We start from the raw sequence: 19,913 nt of genomic DNA on the forward strand, positions 1-19,913 counted from the left end.
CTCTGGGATACCATCTCTTATCACCTTTAAAATTGCACTCTTCCCCTTCTCTACTTCATATTTTAAAGTGTAACACCACTTTAAAACACATATATCTAGTGTATTAAGCATATTGTCTATACCCACTAGATTTAGATTCTTCAATTAGAATCTAAATACTATGACAGCACTTTTTTTTTTTTTTTGTACTGAGGATTTAACCTGGGTCTCTTTACCACCAAGCTACAATCCCAATCCTTTTTAATTTTTATTTTGAGACAGGGTTTCAATAAATTGTTGAGGCTGGCCTCCAACTTAGGATCCTCCTGCCTCAGTCTACCCAGTCACTGGGATTCCAGGCATGGGCCACCGCCCCAGTTTGTGGGGGCATTTTTGATCCTTCGTTCATTGCTGCATCCCAGTGTTTAGGATAATGCTTGGCAAATACTAGGTGCTCAATGAATATTTAACACGTTGAATAGTAAACTGTAGTTATCCAGATCAATAAATGGATTTTTTCTTTCGTAATTGGACTCCTCTTTCATTCTGAACGTCCAGCATGTTGTTATTTATTTCAAAGTTGTCAAGTAATTCTTGTCATCTTACAGAAGCCATTTACTGTAATTCTGTGACAGCAACCAAGATTTATTTAGCACTTAGTTCGTGCAGGCATGGTAATAAGGTATAATAATACTGTAGGCTCTCAGGTATTATTATAGTTATTTTCCGCCTGAGGAAATTAGGACCCGGAGGTGAATACTTTGTGACAGAGCCTGCGTCCTTAACTACTGGGCTTTACTGGCTCTTGAAGCTCCTTTCGTTTTTTCCTTTTGGTAGTCAGCCTGTGGTTAAGTCGGCAGTAAAGAGCTCTTGAGGCTCAGAGTCGAAAGCTGTCAACGCTGAGGGCTTTATTTCTCAGGGCTCCAGGACCCACATCTTGCGTTTGAATCTTAGATGGCGGGAAACGGCAGGCAGGTGTCGGCAGGGGCGGGGCGGGGCCACCAGGCGCCGCCAGCCAATGAGAGCGGGCGGCGGCCTCCCTTCCCCCTGCGGGCTGCACGCGCCAAAATTCCAAACGGGACTGCGCACCGCTCACGCTGTCTCCCTCCGCCCAGCTCATCGAGCTGGGACTACATAAGGAAAAAAGAAGTCAATCGTCGTCCCGCCAGAATCGACTCAGGTGCTCCTCACCGTCAGTGTGTGTGGCGGTCCACTTGGGCCTCGCCTCCTGTGCTTTTCAGATAGCGGAGTTTCGAAGTTGCGGTTCCACGGAGGCGGAGTGGGCGGGGCAGACGGCGGAGGGGTTCCGGGCGCGCACGCTGCGGCCGCCGGCGCGGGGCTAGTGGCGCCAGAATTCGGAGCGCGGAAGCGCCTGAGCGGCTGCTTTTTCTAGCTCGGACCCTCTACCACAGCGACGCCTGGACCTGCAGGCAGAGACGATGGTGGTTCTCCGCAGCAGTCTAGAGCTGCACAGCCGCTCCACCGCATCGGCCACGGATTCCCTGGACCTGTCCAGCGAGTTCCTTAGCCTGGAGCAGATGGGACGGAGGCGGCTTCGCTCGGCCGGCGCCGCGGAGAAAGCCGCCGTCACTGCGGCCGCTTCGGGCGTGAGTACTGGCCTGGGGTGGGACCGGCCTGGGGCGGGACCCTCGGGCCCGGCCTGGGGGGACTGCCGGCGGCCGGGCCCCAAGAGGAGACCGCGGTGCGCTGCGCTGGTGGGGGTGTCAGTTGGTGGGGGGAGGAGTGTGGTCGAGGACGTGCGAAATGGAAGGGTTCTCGTGATTCGAGCCTCACGGGGTGCGGGTCGGGTCGCCGCGCTGGAGCTGGCTGGAAGAGGGCCGAACAGTTGGTTACCTCCTACTTTTACGCAAGAGGAAGCCGAAGCCCGCCGGAGCTGAAGTGCAGTGTGGGGCCGAGCCGCGGTGGTTCGCGCCCTCCCCCACCTCCTGGGCCATCCTCCCTGGCTCCTGCCCGGGGTTCGCAACAGTCAGCAGAGAGCAACACGCATGTGCTGACTGCTTGCTGTATGCATGATAAACATTTTAGGGGCCCCAGGGATACACAGTAATTCAGGTTTCCGGACCTCCATTTAGGATTCTGAGGGGTTCCGGAATAAGAGCGTAATGAATATCAGGTTGCATAATGTGTAGGAATGATCTGTGACAGATGAAGAAACAGACTCGAAAAGGTAACCACTAAGTGGCGGATCTAAAATTGGAACTTAGGTTCTTTGCCTCCGTATCTTCCCTTTTTTGTTATATTATGCTGCAGTTACGTATCTATAGGGGAAATTTGTAATGTGATGGAGTCCTCTTGAAAGAACTGCTTCTTATAGGTCTCATGTACAAATGAGATTTTTTTTAATGGGCAGAGTTAAAACAGGGAAAGAAACTCGCATGCACCTCTCACCCCAGCTGCTGAAAGAGGTAGGTGGAAGGGACAGCATTCACAAAAAGATTGGAGAAGCTGAGGAAGCAACACTAAAGTTAAGGCAGCAGGTAGCATACTGGAGTTGGAGTGAGGGTAAGTGTGGAAGTGGGAAAAATAGGAAGGTTAGGAACTTGGAAGTCAGAATGAGAGGCTTAGGGGAAGTGTGTAACCAGAGTGACAAAGCATAATCCTTTTTAGTTCAGACTCAGTCTTGTACTAAGTTTTTTTTTTTTTAGGATCATCTGTAAGATAACTGTGAAATTAATATCTTTTTATGGATGGCACATATTGGTTGCCCCTCTTCTGAGGGGCATTCCCTTCAGTCTCTGAAATTGAGAAAACAAATAATTTCCTGACTTTCTGTGTTTCTCATTTAAGTGCAGGAATTCGCAGAGATCTGAGGAAGCTGAACATTTCTGAACTGGAAACACTTCTGCACTGAATTCAGGTCACTTGACCTATTAATCTGTGATAGAAAAGCTAATTGTTTCAATAAATATTTATTGAATGTTATTTTCAGGATAATGCTACATCCTGTGACCCTAATGACATATTGAATTCTGGTTAAGTAATAGGCTCCTTTTTTTTTGTACTGAGGATTGAACTCAGGGGCACTTTTTGATTGAGCTACATCTCCAGTCCTTTTATTTTTTATTTTGAAACAGGGTCTTCCTAAGTTGCTGAGGCTGGTCTTGAACTTGTAATCCTCCTGCCTCAGTCTCCCAAGTTGCAGGGATTACAGGCATGTGCCACCATACCTGCCATTGTTCATAGGCTCTTAAGACAACTATTAGTTTAAAATCACAGCATACCAAGTTTACTAATAATCGGTTTTATGTACTTGTTAAGTAGGGCGATTACCTACCACATGGGTAGTGTGGATTAAATGTGTTTGTGTATGTGAAGACATTAAAATGAGCTCTTGACATATTGTTAGTTATAAGACCATGGTTGATTTTAGTCAATAGCCACTTCACTTTCCAGTTCCTTAGGCCAAAAACCTTAGGATCACCCTTGACTTTACTCATATTTAATACATTAGCGTATCTGTTGATTTTATTTTAGAAACATTCAGAGTCGGACCATTTCTCAAGTCATTATCTCTCGCCTGGATTATTAAAATAGATTTTAATTTGGTCTCTCTGTTTTCTGCTATTATGCATATTGTGCTTCTCCAACAGTTCCCAGTGCAGTGGTTTTTCTAAAAAGTAAAAAATAGTTGTTTACTCCTTTGCTCAAAACCCTCTAAGGGACTCCCCACCTAAGATTAAAAGTTTAAAAGTTTGGAAGCATATCTGCACCCCATTACCATCTTCCCTTTATAATGATATCCTCTTCCTTCCCTTTACAAAACTCACTCCCTTTCTAGCCACTGTGTTTAGCTGCCCCTTGAATACCAAGACCTTTGCCCTTGTTCTGCTTCAACGTGGTGTAACACATAACCCATTCTTTTATCTTCCTTTATATTTTTTTAAACTAAAAATAAATCTCTCAGAGAACTTCATGTGTTCCAAGACTTGTAGAAATAAATAATAAATTGATCCTCACAACCCTATGAGATGGGTATGATTATCTTTGTTTTGCAGATGAGGCATAAGAGACTTAAATAACTTTCTCACTTTACAGCAAGTTGTAGAACTCTTGATTCAGATTTGGAGTCTGTCTCTCAAGTGTTTGCTAAAATTTCATCTTTTCAATAGCACTTACCTTAAACGCCCTATTCAAAATTACAAACTATTCCCCTTGACATGCCCTTTTTTCCTTTTATGTTCTAAAATCACATTCTGCCATATTCCTTAGTTTCCTATTTTTCTAAGTATTTTTCTCTCCCCAAATCAGAATGTAACTCCATAGGAACTTGGATTTTGACTTGTTATTGAGTAATGTATTTCCAGAACCTAGAACAAAACTTAGCATGTTGTTGATCAGTAATAAATACTGGTTTTTGATTGTCTTTGCTTAAAAAGAACTTAGTCTAGGAGAGGAGACCTAACAGCAGTATACAGAGACTTTGCCATAAATGCCACGTGGTGATTGAGTAATTATAATGCACTTACCTGAGTGTTATAGGATGGAGGATATTTCTTTCCAGGCCAGGATTATACATTTTTTTTAAAATACTTTTTGGAGACAAGTACCCTTCCCTTTTATAAATGAAGGTACCAAATTATAATCAGAGGTTAATTGGTGTGTATGGGATTAAATTAAAATAAATGGATAGTGTTGAAGGGTGATAAATTTATACTTACAAAAACTCACCAATGTCAAAAATGAAAAATACCTTTGTGGTTGGAAGATATTCTAATTTGGGGGCTTTACATCCAGAACATTTGAATGGATTATACCTTGCCTTTTTTTTTTAGCATCAAGCATGTATTTCAGAGATAGCTCTCTGATCACTCTGCTTATGTTCATACATTTCCTAGTCCCTTCAGCTATATTTTATTGACATTTCTTAGGATAGGTTACTTTTACAGATGGTTAAATTTATTCATACTAATTCAACAATTTGAATTTTTCTTGAGCTGACCTTGTCTCCAAGTTGTGAAAGTGTCTACACCTATTTATTAAAATACATTCTACTTTTACATTTTGAATATGGTCTCACTCTATTGAGACTTGTGTTTTGGTTTTTTCTTGTATAAGTTTCCTGAATATTGTATTATTGTTTTGACTCTCTTTTATTTTCATCTTACCAACCTTATAAGCTAGAGCCTTGTCTGCAGTTGCTTTTTCCTCCAGAGTCAAGACTGTCCATTGTCTATTTCTGTATTTTCACAAGTCTAAAACACTTTGATTTAGGGTTGTTTTCTATTTTGAAGAGACACTTAAGGATGGATAGTGTGTCGGGGGTGATGATTGGGATGTATTTACCTACACTTTCACCCTTCAATATGTTGTTAGATAAAACATTTTGCAGCATGTAGAAAGTACTATTTTTCTTAAATGTATATTTACTTGAAGTCTGGAAAGATATTCCGAACTTAGCACTAGTCTGTGTACAACATATGGGAAATTTTTAACTTGAAGCATAACAACATAGGAAAATGAAAGTATGCAACTCAATGAAGTATCCACAAAGCATGGATAGGGAGATTTTGATATGGGACAGTGGGTAGTTCTCCCTGGAGTTGGATGACATGGCAGCTTTGCATTCATGCATGAGCTTGAAAGACTCTTGATTTTAGATTTAGAAGTTCGTTTATTTAGGAAGCAGTAGGGAACTAGAAAAGGGATCTGGTGCAATAGAGTTTAACATGGATTATAGTCAGTAAATGAGAGTTAAAAGATTATGATGGTAATAGCTACCACTTGGATTATAGTTGCTTTGAGCTAGGCATAATAACCAATATATACAAATAGGCTCAGATACCTTGTAAAGATTTATACATCTGTAAATGACATGCAAAGAATCAAATGTAGGTACTCTCCAGAGTTTGGTCCTTAATACACCATTATTGCACTAGAACAAAACAGAAAACTAGAATTTAATTTAAGGTGGTAATAGTAGAACTGGAGAGGAAATGCCAAATAATACAACACAGGGACCAAGAGTTGTTAGGACACAGGAACGGGGAAGACTTATTTCCAGTAGAAGAGGTGAAAGGTAGACCTTGGGAATATTAGTGCCAGGGTTTGAGAAAAGGTTAGGATTACATATCCTTGAGAATAAATAAAAAACAGCAAAACAAAAAGAAGAAGTGTGAGCAATGGGTATATTTTAAAGGTGAGAAGAGGTTGAACTTTGTAACCAAGCATTTTCTATAAATCAAGAGAGCAAAGCATTTAAAGAAGGGCCAGAGTAACTCCAAAGAAGCCAGTAAGGTAGAGAAAAAGCCATTGAACTCAGCTATTAGGAGATAGTTGTGCATTCACGGTAAGTGGTGTAGAAGCAAAAACCAAATTGCTGGAGTTTGTGAATAGTGAGGAATTGATCCATTCTTATTTATTTAGGTACAGGAGATTGAACTCAGAAGTGTTTAACCACTGAACTACATCTCCATCTCCCACCTACTCCCTCCCTCCCCCGACCTCCAGACAGGGTCTAAGTTGCTGAGGCTGGCTTTAAACTTGCAATCCTCCTGCCTCAGTCTCTGGGATTACAGGTATGCACCACCACATGCAGCCCATTCTTACTTGATATTCTTGTTTGCTTCATTTGGTATAATAGGAATACCATTGTGGATTAGAATATGCTGCTATTCAGGCTTTCAAGGAAAGTTAGGATGAGACATTTTATGTCAGTATTGCAAATGACTTTAAAATCTGTTTAAGCCTCATTTGTTGAATTTACATTTGATTTGGCCCCTCCCACTTTTGTCATGAATTGAAAGTGTTAATCAACTTGATCTTGTGAAAAATAACAATATTTCTAGTGTGCAGTTGGGTCTACTTTAGGGAAATTTTTTGTTATTCTACAAGGTCATAATAGACTTAATTTAAACAAAATATATTTTCTTCCTTTTTTTTTTTGGTGCTGGGGATTGAACCTAGGGGCACTCAACCACTGAGTCACATCCCTAGCCCATTTTTGTATTTTATTTAGAGACAGGGTCTCACTGAGTTACCTAGAACCTTGCCAAGTTGCTGAGGCTGGCTTTGAACTCATGATCCTCTTGTCTCAGCCTCCTGAGCCTCTGAGATTACGGGTGTGCAATACCATGCCCTGCTCTTCTGTCTCTTAAAACTTCGCTTTTGGGCTCAGAATGTAGCTCAGAGGTAGAGTGTTTGCCTAGCATCTGTGAGGACTTGATTCAATCCCCAGTACCACTGGGGGAAAAAAATGCTGGTAACCTTTAAACACAAAGAATTTTGTTTAAAGAGCTATCAGTGCTTGCCGGATGTGGTCATGCTTGCCATTATGGTCTCGCACACCTATGATCTCAGCGGCTTGGGAGGCTGTGGCAAGAGGATCATGAGTTCAAAGCCAGCCTCAGCAAAAGCAAGGCGCTAAGCAACTCAGTGAGACCCTGTCTAAGTAAAATACAAAATAGGGCTGGGGATGCTGCTCAGTGGTTGAGTGCCCTGAGGTCAATCCCTGGTACCCAAAAAAAAAAGAAAAAAGAACTATCAGTGTTCTCAACATCTAAGTAGATTTCAGCAAAAGAATAAAAAAGGACATCCGGTTTAGTTTTCAGATTGCTTTCTCTGTTTGAACTTTTTAGAAATTTTTTCTAGTAATACATGCTGTAAAGTAGAAAGTGAAAGTCCCCATTTCTGACATCTAGTGTTAATAACTCTTAACAGTTGATGTTTAACTTATCTCTTAGGAATTAGTTTAATTAACCATATTAAACTATGATTTTTGATTTAATAACTGCTAATTTCCCTTTAAAGATCAGCTGTACACAGTTATTCATTTAGAGGCATTTATTACATCAAAAATTACAATAATAAGGCTGGAGTTGTGGCTCAGTGGTAGAGCACTTGCCTAGCATGTGTGAAGCACTTGGTTCAAGTCTCAGCACCACAAATAAATAAAATAAAGGTCCACTGACAACTAAAAGAACTTTGTTTAAAAAAATTGGGGCTGGGGTTGTGGCTCAGCAGTAGAGCGCTCGCCTAGCACGTTCAAGGACCTGGGTTCCATCCTCAGCACCACATAAAAATAAATAAATGAAATAAAGGTATTGTGTCAACTACAACTAAAAACCATTTTTTAAAAAAAAATTGCAATGATACATAAAGCAATTTGAAGTTTTAAAATTTATTTATTTATTTAAAAAGAAAAGGGTGGTGATAATACTGAGGGGGAAAAAATCCCCCCTTTTTTGAATCCAGGAGCACTCAACCACTGAGCCATATCCCTAGCCTGCTTTTATATTTTATTTAGAGACAAGAGTTTCACTAGCTTTCTTAGAGCCTCACTAAGTACCTGAGGCTAGCTTTGAACTCACAGTCCTCCTGTCTCAGCCTCCCAAACTGCTGGAACTATAGGAGTGCACCATCGTGCCTGGCTTAAAATTTATTTTTAATTGACAAAATTAATTGTACATATTTATGGGGTATAGTATGACCTTTCAGTACATTTATACAAAGTGTGAGATAAGGTAATTAGTATATCTCATCTCAGATACATATCATTTTTTTGTGTTAGGAACATTGAAAATTTTCTCTTAATTATTTTAAAATGTTCAGTTTATTTTTGTCAACCATAGTTATCCTACTGTGCTATATAATAGGTCATTAGAAATTATTTCTTGGGGCTGGAGTTGTGGCTCAGTGGTAGAGTGCTTGCCTCACATGTGTGAAACACTGGGTTCAATTCTTAGCACCACATATAAATAAATGAATAAAATAAAGGTCCGTCAACACTAAAAAATATTAAAAAAAAAAAGAAATTATTTCTCCTATTTAACTGTACTCTCACAGTCAAGCAGGATGTTTAAGTAGATCCTTGTAATGACTGAAAATGTTGTTTCATTTTAGAAGAGTTTTAGAATAACATTTAATGACATGGAAAAATATTTGTATTTTTAGGAAAAAGTTATTAAACATTATAATTATTAATTTTAGGGCTGGGATTGTGGCTTAGCGGTACAGCGCTCGTCTAGCACATTCGAGGTGCTGGGTTCGATCCTAATCACCACATAAAGAATAAGTAAATAAAATAAAGGCATTGTGTCCAACTACAACTAAACAATATTTTTTAAAATATTAATTTAAAAATCTTGTAGTACAGTGGTAGAGTGTATGCTATGGCTATAGGTTCTGCCTCTAGTACAATTTAAAAAAAGGTGATATGAAAATGTTTGCATAGGAAAAGACTGGTTTATGCATCAAAAGATTAACAGTGGTTTTCTGTGGATGGCTGGAATTAAGGGTGACAATTTCATCTTTGTGCATTTTTCTAATTATAATGGGCATGTTTACTTGTGGGGTCTTTTTGTTTTGTTTTTGTTTTGGTAGTTCTGGGAATCAAACTCGGGACTTTGCACATGCTAGTCAGGTAGGTGCTCTACCACTGAGTTGTATCCTCAGCCATAAGAAATGTCTTTGAAAGTTACTGAGAGTTTCAAAGTCCCCAGCGTATACTTCTTTGTAGGAGACTGCCAAAAGTCTGTTTTGGTTTTCTATACACCTTTGAGGAAAACCACCTTTACTGCCTAGTGTTTTGTTTAGAGAGGATGAACTCAAGCCATTCACAATGCAAATCAAAGGGTTTTTTTATACTACTTAGAAGATAAGTTTTCCAAGTTTTTCTGGGAATCTCTTTTTTCTGTGGTGTTGGAGATTGAACCTGAGGGTGCTCTACTAGTATTCTGCATCCCCAGCCCTGTTTGTTTGTTTTTTGAGTTAGGGTCTGGCTGAGTTGCTTAGGGACTCATATTGCCGGCTTCAAACTTAAAATTCTCTTGCTTCAGCCTCCCAAGTCACTGGGATTACATGCCTGTAATCCCAGTGATTTGGGATTTTTTTCCCCCTCAGTATTATCACCACCCCGTTTTCTTTTTTCCTATGGAAACAAATCTTTTTTAATCCCTCAGAATATGGTGGTGTTTACTTTCTTATGTAACAAATTATATATAGCATGAACTTTACCATTATTAAAATACAATTCTGTAACTTAAAACTTAATTTTTTTTTTCTGTAACCATCACCATTATCCACCTCTAGAACTTTTTCAACTTTGTTTCTCTGAATTTGACTACTATAGGAATCTCATATAAGGGGAATCATACAGTATTTGACTTTGTGACATGCTATTTTAGTATCTTTAGAATTAGTGTTGTAGCATGTATTAAAATTTCCATTCTTAAGGCAGAATAATATTTCATTGTATGTACCACATTTTGTTTATCCATTCTTTTGAGAACTTCCACTTTCTGGCTATTGAATAAGTGCTTTGAACATGGGTATTCAAGAGTCTGCTTTCACTTCTTTGGGCACATATCCAGAAGTGGTATCATATAGAAAATGAATCGTATGGTAATTTTGTGTCTAATTTTTTTGAGATATTGCCATACCATTTTATATTCCCATCAGCAATACACAAGAGTCCCAGTTTCTCTATATCCCTACCAGTACTTGTTTTCTCCCCTGCCCCACCTTTTTTCTCCTGTTCCCCTTTCTTTCCCACCCCAATCGTGTGTGTGTGTGTGTGTGTGTGTGTGTGTGTGTAAGAGAGAGAGAGAGAGAGAGAGTGAGTCAGAGACAGAGAGACTGGAGATTGAACCTAGGGGCACTTTACCACTGAGCTCCATCTCCAGTCCAGTTTTTCAAAAATTTGAGACACAATCACGTAAAATTTTTGAGGGCCTCACTAATTTCTGATGATGGCTTCAAACTTGTGATCCTCCTGCCTCAACCTTATTCCCCCACCACTTAACCTCTGTGTGTCTGTGTGTGTCTTTCTCTTGTCCATTGCATATTCATTTATTTATTTATTTATATATGACAGCAGAATGCATTACAATTCTTATTATACATATAGAGCACAATTTTTCATATCCTGGTTGTATACAAAGTATATTTACACCAGTTAGTATCTTTATACATGTACTTTGGATAATAATGATCATCACATTCCACCATCATTTCTAATCCCATGCCTTCTCCTACAACAACTCTGCTCTATCTAGAGTTTGTCTATTCCTCCCATGCTCCCTCTCCCTATCCCATTATGAATCAGCCTCCTTATATCAGAGAAAACATTCAATATTTGTTTTTTTGGGATTGGCTAACTTCACTTAGTAATATCTTCTCTAACTCCATCTATTTACCTGCAAATGCCATGATTTTATACTCTTATTGCTGAGTAATATTCCATTGTGTATATATGCCACTTTTTAATTTATCCTTTGCTTTTTAATTGGTTGCTTTATTTTTTGTTGTTGAAATATGAGTGTTTTTTTTTTGTGTGTGTTTTCAGTTGTGAGGCTTGAGCCTAGGTTCTTTACCACTGAGCTGTATCCCTAATCCTTTTTATTTTTTATTTTGAGATAGGGACTTGCTAAGTTGCTCAGGGCTTCATTAAATTGCTGATGCTGGCCTTGAACTTTAGATCCTCCTGCCTTCCTTCACTTCCCAAGTGGTGAGGATTACAGGCATGTGCCACCATACCCAGCTAGGAGTTCTTAATATATTCTAGTTATCAGCTCCTTATTAGATAGGTGTTGCACATATTTTCTCCTATTCTATAGGTTACTTTTTCATTCTGTTGATAGTATCCTTTGATGCATAAAAAGTTTTAGTTTTGATGTCTCTGGTTTGGAAATCATTTCTGAGAAATCATTGCCAAATTTAAAGTTGAGAAGCTTTCCAAATCCTATGTTTTCTTCCGAGAATTCCTAATTTTTTTTTTTAGCTCTTAGTCTTTTGTACAGTTTTAAGTTACCATTTGTGCTATATCTACTGGAATCTGAGAACCATAATTATTTGATGTATCATGAAATGTTTAAAGAAATGATACACAAACAAGCTCTTTTAGCAAACAGAAAATTTACTTTGATTCTTTTTGCCCTTTAATTTGCATTTTTAGTCTTTTTGACCCACCAAATTCCATCTTGATATGTTATGCTTGAAAGTTATTTATCAGCCAGCTTTTCATTCTTTTAAAATAGAATTTGGAAATTTTCCCTACTTTTCTATGACTGTAGGTTCCAAGAAATAAAACTTGTAGATCAAGTTAGCATAATTAATAATAATAAATTAAAAAACAAAAACATCTGTTTTGATTAGAAAGGACTAAAGATAGAAAATAAAATTTTATTAGTCTCATATGAAGTCTCCCTACCTATCCAGCTAACTCATGTATTTGTTATTGATGAAGACAGTGTTCAATTCTGTTTCTTATAAATATAAGCAATGAGAAAACATTGTACATATAACTAAGTAGATATTAATGAAAGGAGTTTTGTTTGATAGTGTCCATCAGTTTTTCTGGCTTAATATTTCAAAAATCACTTTCAAAAATTTATTTTTGTCTCTTAGCTTTATTAGGTCTCCTGTCAATTTTGTTGAAAGCAAGTATTAGAAACTTTCTAACAGAAAGCGAGTGTGGTGGTACACACCTGTAATCCCAGCAACTAGGGAGGCTGAGACAGAAGAATCATAAGTTCAAAGCCAGCCTCAGCAACTTAACAAGACCCTGTCTCAAAATAAAAAGGACTGGGCTGGGGATGTGGCTTAAGCGGTAGCACACTCGCCTCGCATGTGTGCTGCCCAGATTGGATCCTTAGCACCACATACAAACAAAGATGTTGTGTCCGCCGAAAACTAAAAAGTAAATATTAAAATTCTCTCTTAAAAATAAATAAATAAATAAATAATAAAATAAAAAGGACTGAGGGTGTGACTCAGTGGTTAAGTGCCCCTAGGTTCAATCCCTGGCACCAAAAAGAAAAAAAAAAAAAAGGAAAAAAAAAACTACCTAACAAGTGAAAGGATTTGCCAGGTGGCTTGCTACTCACTCACTCAGTTTCCAAACACCTTACCTTAGTATTTTTTTTTCCTTTGGCTTTATGAAAGTTTTTAATGCCTTGAGGCAGTCCTGAATCTGAATGAGTTGGATTCTGAATGGTGATAGGACTTTATTTTGTAAAGTGGAAGAAAGACAAATGAATGGGGTGCCTTGTGCTTTCTCAGGCAAATTGGTTTTAAGAAAAAGTACATAGGGAAGTTGAGAATCTGGAAATAGATTCCCTGAAGATATTCCATGGAAAGTCTTAGAGCTAAAGTTATAGGTAATAACAGCCACCTGTAGGAGAGCCACGTGATGTGATATCTTGTCTTGCTGTTTAAGTGAAGGTTTGGAACACTTGATGAAGGTGTAGATATTCTTTTTTCAAATATCCTTAAAATGAGCGCACTGATAACGGTGCTAACAAATCATATGAATCATTTAATATTTTACGAACTCCGGTCTAATTTTTAGATAAATTCTTGTGGCATAAAAATCCTTACTTTAGCTGTGAACCAACCAAATATTTCTGCCCCAAACAAAATTAAATGCCCTGATAAAATTTAACAACAGAGTAAAGCTGGGAAGGGGGTGGGGCAGGGGCTCATTTGAAAAAAAAAAAAAAAATCAGTTGTGGAACTCCACTATCTGGACTACTTGTTATGAAATAGAACCATAAGTCAGGAATAAATCTTATATTAACTATTTCATAGACATTGCTGATATTTGTTTATCAGGAATTTTTTAGTTTAGATATGAAAGTGATCCTGCACTGACAGTAGTCGTAACAGTTGTAATCGGAAAAAATGCTTCAGAATTTGAATTGGGGATTTTGCCTAAAGAAAAACTTAGATGGCTTTCTTAATTTTTTTTTTAAAGGATGGGTCTTCGGTTAAGGAAGTTGAAACCTACCACCGGACACGTGCTTTAAAGTCTTTGAGAAAAAATGCCCAGACTTCTTCAGATTCTAGTTTTGATAAGAATATGGAAATAACAGAGAAGCATGCTAATGGCAGGCATTTTACAAGGTAATACAAAATGATTGATTAGTAATCCAAAATAGTTTTAAAGTAGTAATTAAAGATTTACATTTAATTTTTAAAATGTTTTTGACCAGTTATCAATATTCCAGCATAATTTATTTAAAATGAAATTGCCACAAGTGAATGTTAATGAACTAAAAGTTGATTATACACACAGTTTTATTTTTCGTTTTCTTGCTCAAAAATGGCATTTGTGATATATGAGTGAAGCTGACAAGTAGTTAAAACTTAGTGATTATAACTTGCTGATGATTCGTAGTTCTGCTTCAGTCCAAACAAAGCCTTCATTGAAAATAGTTCTATTTCTGATTGCTTGCTATCAAGTTTTTCATCAGTTGTACATTTCTGTATGTTTGTGTGTTTATTTCTCTAAAACCCTGAGTAGTTGGCATAAATCCCATTTAAATCCCATCTTCAGGAATCAATTTCAGTGAATTAGGTAGTGTGGTGAAGTTTGTGGAATTGGAGTGAATTTGGTTCAGGGAATTTAAAGCTTAGTTTAGTTTAGAAAATTCACTTAAAAAAATGTTTTGATGGGGTTAACATAAATGGGGGGGATCCTCCAATTACAGTAAAATTTGTTTAATGAAATGCTTGTTTTTACATGGTCTTCTCATAATTAATTTCTAATGATTTACAAAACATGAATCCTCCTGCTCTGAAATCTATTTTTCTAATTCTAAAGCTTCATTTTAAATTTTTTTAGTTGTGGGCGGACACAATACTTTTATTTTATTCATTTTTATGTGGTACTGGGGCTGGAACCCAGTGCCTCGCCTGTAAGCACGCTACCACTAACCATAGTTCCAGCTTGGAATTTTCTTAATTTATGTAATATATTTTTCAGATAAATGATGTTATGCTTTTTTGAGTTTTTGAACTTTTGTTATTTTTTCACTTAATTGTGTATTTTAAAATTTGCTTTATTTCGTTCATTATTTGTGGAGTGTTTACTACTGTATTTATGGAATCCACATTATCAGCCATACATACCATCAGTTGTAAAACACATTCCAGTTTCAGAGATATTAAAATGGGGAGAGGGAGTTGGCATGGTGGTGGTATACATCTATTATCTCAGCAACTTAGCAAGACCATGCCTCAAAATGGGATGTAGCTTAAGTGCCCTGGGTTCAAACCCAAGTACCTAAAGGTAAAATAAAATAGGGAAAGGGAATTGCAACTTTTAGAATCCATAAAATATACTTTAAAGCCCAGTATTTCTGAGTCTTGAAATCTTCTATTCTTAAAGCTGATGAAGTGGTCTATGAATTCTCTTTGAGTAATTATTTTTTATAATCTCAAGAAAAAATACAAACATTCTGCATTGTTGAAAGTGCTCGTATAGAGAATGGCCATAAAATCCTAGGCCTTGTATTTGTGTTTTATAGTGAGTTGGCATCAAATACTACTGCCTTAGTTATCTCAGATTTATGAGTTAAGAGTCTGACCTTAATATCATAAATGATTCATTTGCTTCCAAGGAAGACCACCTGATATGGTGTCATGACATGATCTGTAAATGAACATTTGGAGCACTTCAAGTAGAGCAGTGGATGACTTGAGTCATCAGGACCCACAGCAGAATATAACAAACATGATACAGAATAAAATAAAACAGAAACTAGAAGAGGAAATATTAGCATGAGCATGTTATGTTAATATTTTTTTGTTAGTAGTTGGTTTTACAGATTTTGTGTACATAAAACAAAAATAAGCTTTATTTGGCTTTACAAAGTCATAAAAATTTTAGTGTTGAAGTTGTCAAAAGTTTTTACCTTGTCTTAAATCCATTTATTATTCAGGAAATCTATTAAGGGAATGTATTCAATTAATTGCTTTTTTAAATCTGAATTTAAAGGTGAATATGTTAGTATTTTTAAATTAGATTTCTTCTAAAATATCTTTTTTTAATATTTATTTATTAGTTTTAGGTGGACACAATATCTTTTATTTTTATGTGGTGCTGAGAATCAAACCCAGTGCCCCACACATGCTAGGCAAGCCCACTACCACTTGAGCCACATCCCTAGCCCCTTCTAAAATATCTTGGAATCCTATTTTAAAAATTTTTATTGCGATATAGTTCACATACCAGAAAATTAATGATTGTAAAGTATGAAAACAGTGGTTTTAGTACACTGACAATAGTATGCAATTATCATTATCTAATTTCAGAACATTTCATCAACCCCAAAAGACATTTTGTGTCTTTTAGACCCCCTTAACCCCTGCCTGTCTCATCTCTTGGGAAGCATGATCTACTTTCTCTGTAGATTGACTATTCTGGTCATTTATATAAATGGGATTATACAATATGACCTTTTATGTCTAGCTTCTTTCGTTTGGTATAGTGTTTTCATACACATGGAATTTATCTGTATTTAATGTTTTCAGTTGCTGAACAAGATCCCATTGTATGCATACATGCCATGTTTTTGTTTATTCATTCACCAGTTAATGGGCATCGATTTATTTCCATTTTTGGCTGTTTTGAATAATGATATAAATATTGATATACCAATTTTGGGATCCATATAGGTTATTAATTCTTCTGAGAATATACCTGGAAATGGGACTTCTGGGTCAAATGGTAATCCTAACATTTTGAGGAACTGCTTAACTATATTCCAAGGCAGCTGTGCCAATAATATTTGAGGGTTCCTATTTCTCTATCATTGCCAATGCTTGTCATAGTCTGTCTTTGGTGTTAAGCTCTTCTAGGGGTTCTGATTTGGATTTTCCTGGTGGCTAAATAACATTGAAGTGTTTGTTTATTGTCCATTTACATGTCTTCTGTTAAGAATTCCTATATATTGGTCATCTTTCATCTCCCTATATTCAGATCGTTATTACAAATATTGTTTATTGAGTTCTTCTCTTGTACTTTTCCAGTTTCTTACCCTTTTTACTTTTGCCAATATTCTACACTCTGCTTATCTATTCACTTCCTTCCTTCCCCTTTGCTCCAAAGATCAGAGAACCAAGATGGTTAGAAAAATACAGAAAGATTTGAATAACTATACCATGAAAATGGGATCTATATATTTCTTTGATCCTAAGGTTCTTAACTAGAGTCCAGTGATCCATGGCTTTCATCAGATTTGCAGGAGTTGACAAAGTCCAACCACTTGACTTTGTAAATAATTCATTGGAACACAGCTGTGCCTGTTCATCTTATCTATGGCTGCTTTCCTGCTATAATGTCAAGTAGTTGTGACAGAGACTGTGTGGCTAGTAAGCCAAAAATATTACTATCTCACAATGTAACAAAACGTTCACCAGTTCCTACAAGGATAGAAGCATTTCCCTTCCCCTGTAGGCCAACAGAAAAAAGAAAAAGTTAATACACTGCTTTAATCATTGTGTTTCCAGCTTCTTATATGAAATGGAGGGAGGGGCTCCTTTAGGAGAAAAGTCCATGAGCCTATGAATGAACTAAGCCTTTGAATTGCCCCAGAGTATTTTGGTTTTGGTTCTTACCTGTGTTCAAGAGAGGTACGGAATTAATGATGATTTACATTGTTATGAAAATATATGAATTGACTCATAGGGATAAGATGATTTCATTTTTATCTTAAAGTATAATATTTAAAATTCCACATGTATAAACTTAGCCCACTTGCCAATAGCTTGATATATTGGATGATTAACAAATACATCCTGTCCATGTATAGAAAATTGAGTCACCAAAAATAGGTTAATGAGATATGGTATTTCATTTGCTCAGTGAATTTTTTAAAAAAGATAAAGATTAATACTATTTTTCTTTTCTTATTCTTTTTTTTTTTTTTTTTTTTTTAATTTTGAAAGTTGGGCAGGGGTTGTGGCTCATTGGTGGAGTCCTTGCCTACTAAGTGTGAGGCACTGGGTTCAATCCTCAGCACTACATAAAATAAATAAATAAAAGATATTGTGTCCATCTACAACTTAAAAAAAATTGGAAAATATTCATTCCAGTTCAGTACATTCTGCTAGCCATTTTATAGGTGTGATATCTGATTCACAAATGGAACTGTTTCTACATGTGAATGACAATAATGGATGTTGTGTAAAGACAGTAGTCAGCAAATGTTCTTGGAAAGCAGTTGATATGTCACTAGGAGCATTAGTTCTATTTATACTTATAAATTCCTCAAAGATATGGGACTAGTATATCCCTGTGGTATAAAACACATGGTATTGTTTTTGCACAGTGCATAGTTCACCTAGTTAAATACTTGACGAAGGATTTCAATTCTTCTTTCAAGTAAGTAACTTTGCTTTGAATAATTCTGTTTAAAAGCTAATGCATTTATCGTTGAATTTTAAAACGGGATTGTTAGATGTTGTTTAGCCATAACTTACATAAGCATAGATATTTTCAAACTTTTTTTTTTTTTTTGAGATTTTACATATCTGAATATTTACTCTGCAGGCAGATTTAACTTCTCATTTTATAGTGCTACAGAATATAGAATTCATAGTTATGTCAACTATTTTGAATTATTTCATATATTTTTTTCATATAGACAGTTGGCCAGACAGCAGGCTAATAAAAAAAAAGAAGAGTGCAAAGAAGGTAAGTAATGTTAATGACATTTCAGATTTTTAAAATATGTAATTAATATTTTGTTTACAGGCTTATTGAGTTATGTACAATAACGTGTACGTATTTAAAATGTACAGTGTGTTAGGTTTTGAGTATGTGCATGAAGCCTTCACCACAATAAGATAATGAAAATAGGGCTGGGGATGTGGCTCAAGCGGTGGCGCGCTCGCCTGGCATGCGTGCGGCCCGGGTTCGATCCTCAGCACCACGTACGGACAAGGATGTTGTGTCCACTGAAAACTAAAAAATAAATATTAAAAATTCTCTCTTTCTCTCTCTCTCTCTCTCTCTCTCTCTCTCTCTCTCAAAAAAAAAAAAAAAAAAAGATAATGAAAATAACATGACCCCCCAAGAAGTGTTTTCAGGACCCTCTTTCTTTCAGTTCCTGTCTTCATAACCCACCCCCTATTCCAAAGCAGCTTTTTGTCACTATAAATCTGCTTTCTGTCACTATTGATTAGTTTGTATAATTTAGAGTTTTATAGAAATGGAGTCATACAGCATGTATTCTTTTGTATTTGGTTTCTTTGTGGATTATTTTATTTTGTTTTGGAATTGGGAATCAAACCCAGAGGTGCTTCGCCACTGAACTACATCCCCACCCTTTAAACATTTTTTTTTTTTTTTTTTTTAATTTTGAGGCAGGGTCTCACAAAGTTGCTAAGGGCCTTGCTAAATTGCTAAGGCTGGCTTCAAACCTGCAATCCTCCTGCCTTAGTCCCCCAGCCATTGGAATTATAGGTCTACTTGACCATGTCTTGCTATTTGATTTCTTTCACTCCGCATAATTACTTTGAGTAGCACCCCATGTTTTTGCTTTTTCTTGCTGGGTATAGTACATTATATACATATACCATAATTTATCTCTGCATCTTTTGATGAGCTTGAGTTGTTTCCAGTTTGTGGGCTATTACAGATTGTCACATCTCTTTCTTCTCTTGGGAATGGAAGGACTGCATTACATAGTTGGTATATGTTGTAACTTTACTTTTGTTTTCTGATATTTTTAAGAATGGTAAGTTTAAGATACTATAATTTGGGGCTGGGGATGTAGCTCAGTTGGTAGAGTGCTTGCCTCACACAAGGCCTGGGATTCAATCCCCAGCACCACAAAAAAGAAAAGATACTATAATTTGCCAGATGAAAGTTTTGTTATTCTGTTGATTTATTTTAAATTATTTTTTTAAGTTAGAATCTTTCTATTTATTTTTATGCATATGTGAAGACAAAGTGATTCCAGTTACTCGTTCATTGAGGACTAGAAACATTGTTCAAACTACAGAACATTTGCACGAAGAGAATGGTGATGTTGAAGTTCGTCGAAGTTGTAGGATTAGAAGTCGTTATAGCACTGTGAACCAGTCTGTGCTATTTGACAAACTTATAACAAAGTAAGTGGAAATTCCTCAGGTCGAGATGATTTATCAGGCCAAAACTTTTTATTAAAATTTGTTTTTGCTTCTCAACC

At 36.8% G+C, this 19,913-nt stretch overlaps 1 protein-coding gene across 1 annotated transcript in view; it reads left to right on the top strand.

The window, feature by feature from the left end:
• Positions 1-1,418: 1,418 nt before the first annotated feature.
• The window catches only part of Atad2 (ATPase family AAA domain containing 2), a 60,748-nt gene continuing 42,253 nt past the window's right edge, over positions 1,419-19,913 (top strand). Inside the window, exons 1-4 of the mRNA XM_026407625.2 lie at positions 1,419-1,586; positions 13,691-13,839; positions 18,366-18,415; positions 19,671-19,836. Coding sequence (XP_026263410.1) covers positions 1,419-1,586; positions 13,691-13,839; positions 18,366-18,415; positions 19,671-19,836 — 533 coding nt within the window. The remainder of the gene's footprint in view (positions 1,587-13,690; positions 13,840-18,365; positions 18,416-19,670; positions 19,837-19,913) is intronic.

Source organism: Urocitellus parryii, chromosome 7, assembly GCF_045843805.1.
Source record: "Urocitellus parryii isolate mUroPar1 chromosome 7, mUroPar1.hap1, whole genome shotgun sequence".
Lineage (NCBI taxonomy): Eukaryota > Metazoa > Chordata > Mammalia > Rodentia > Sciuridae > Urocitellus > Urocitellus parryii.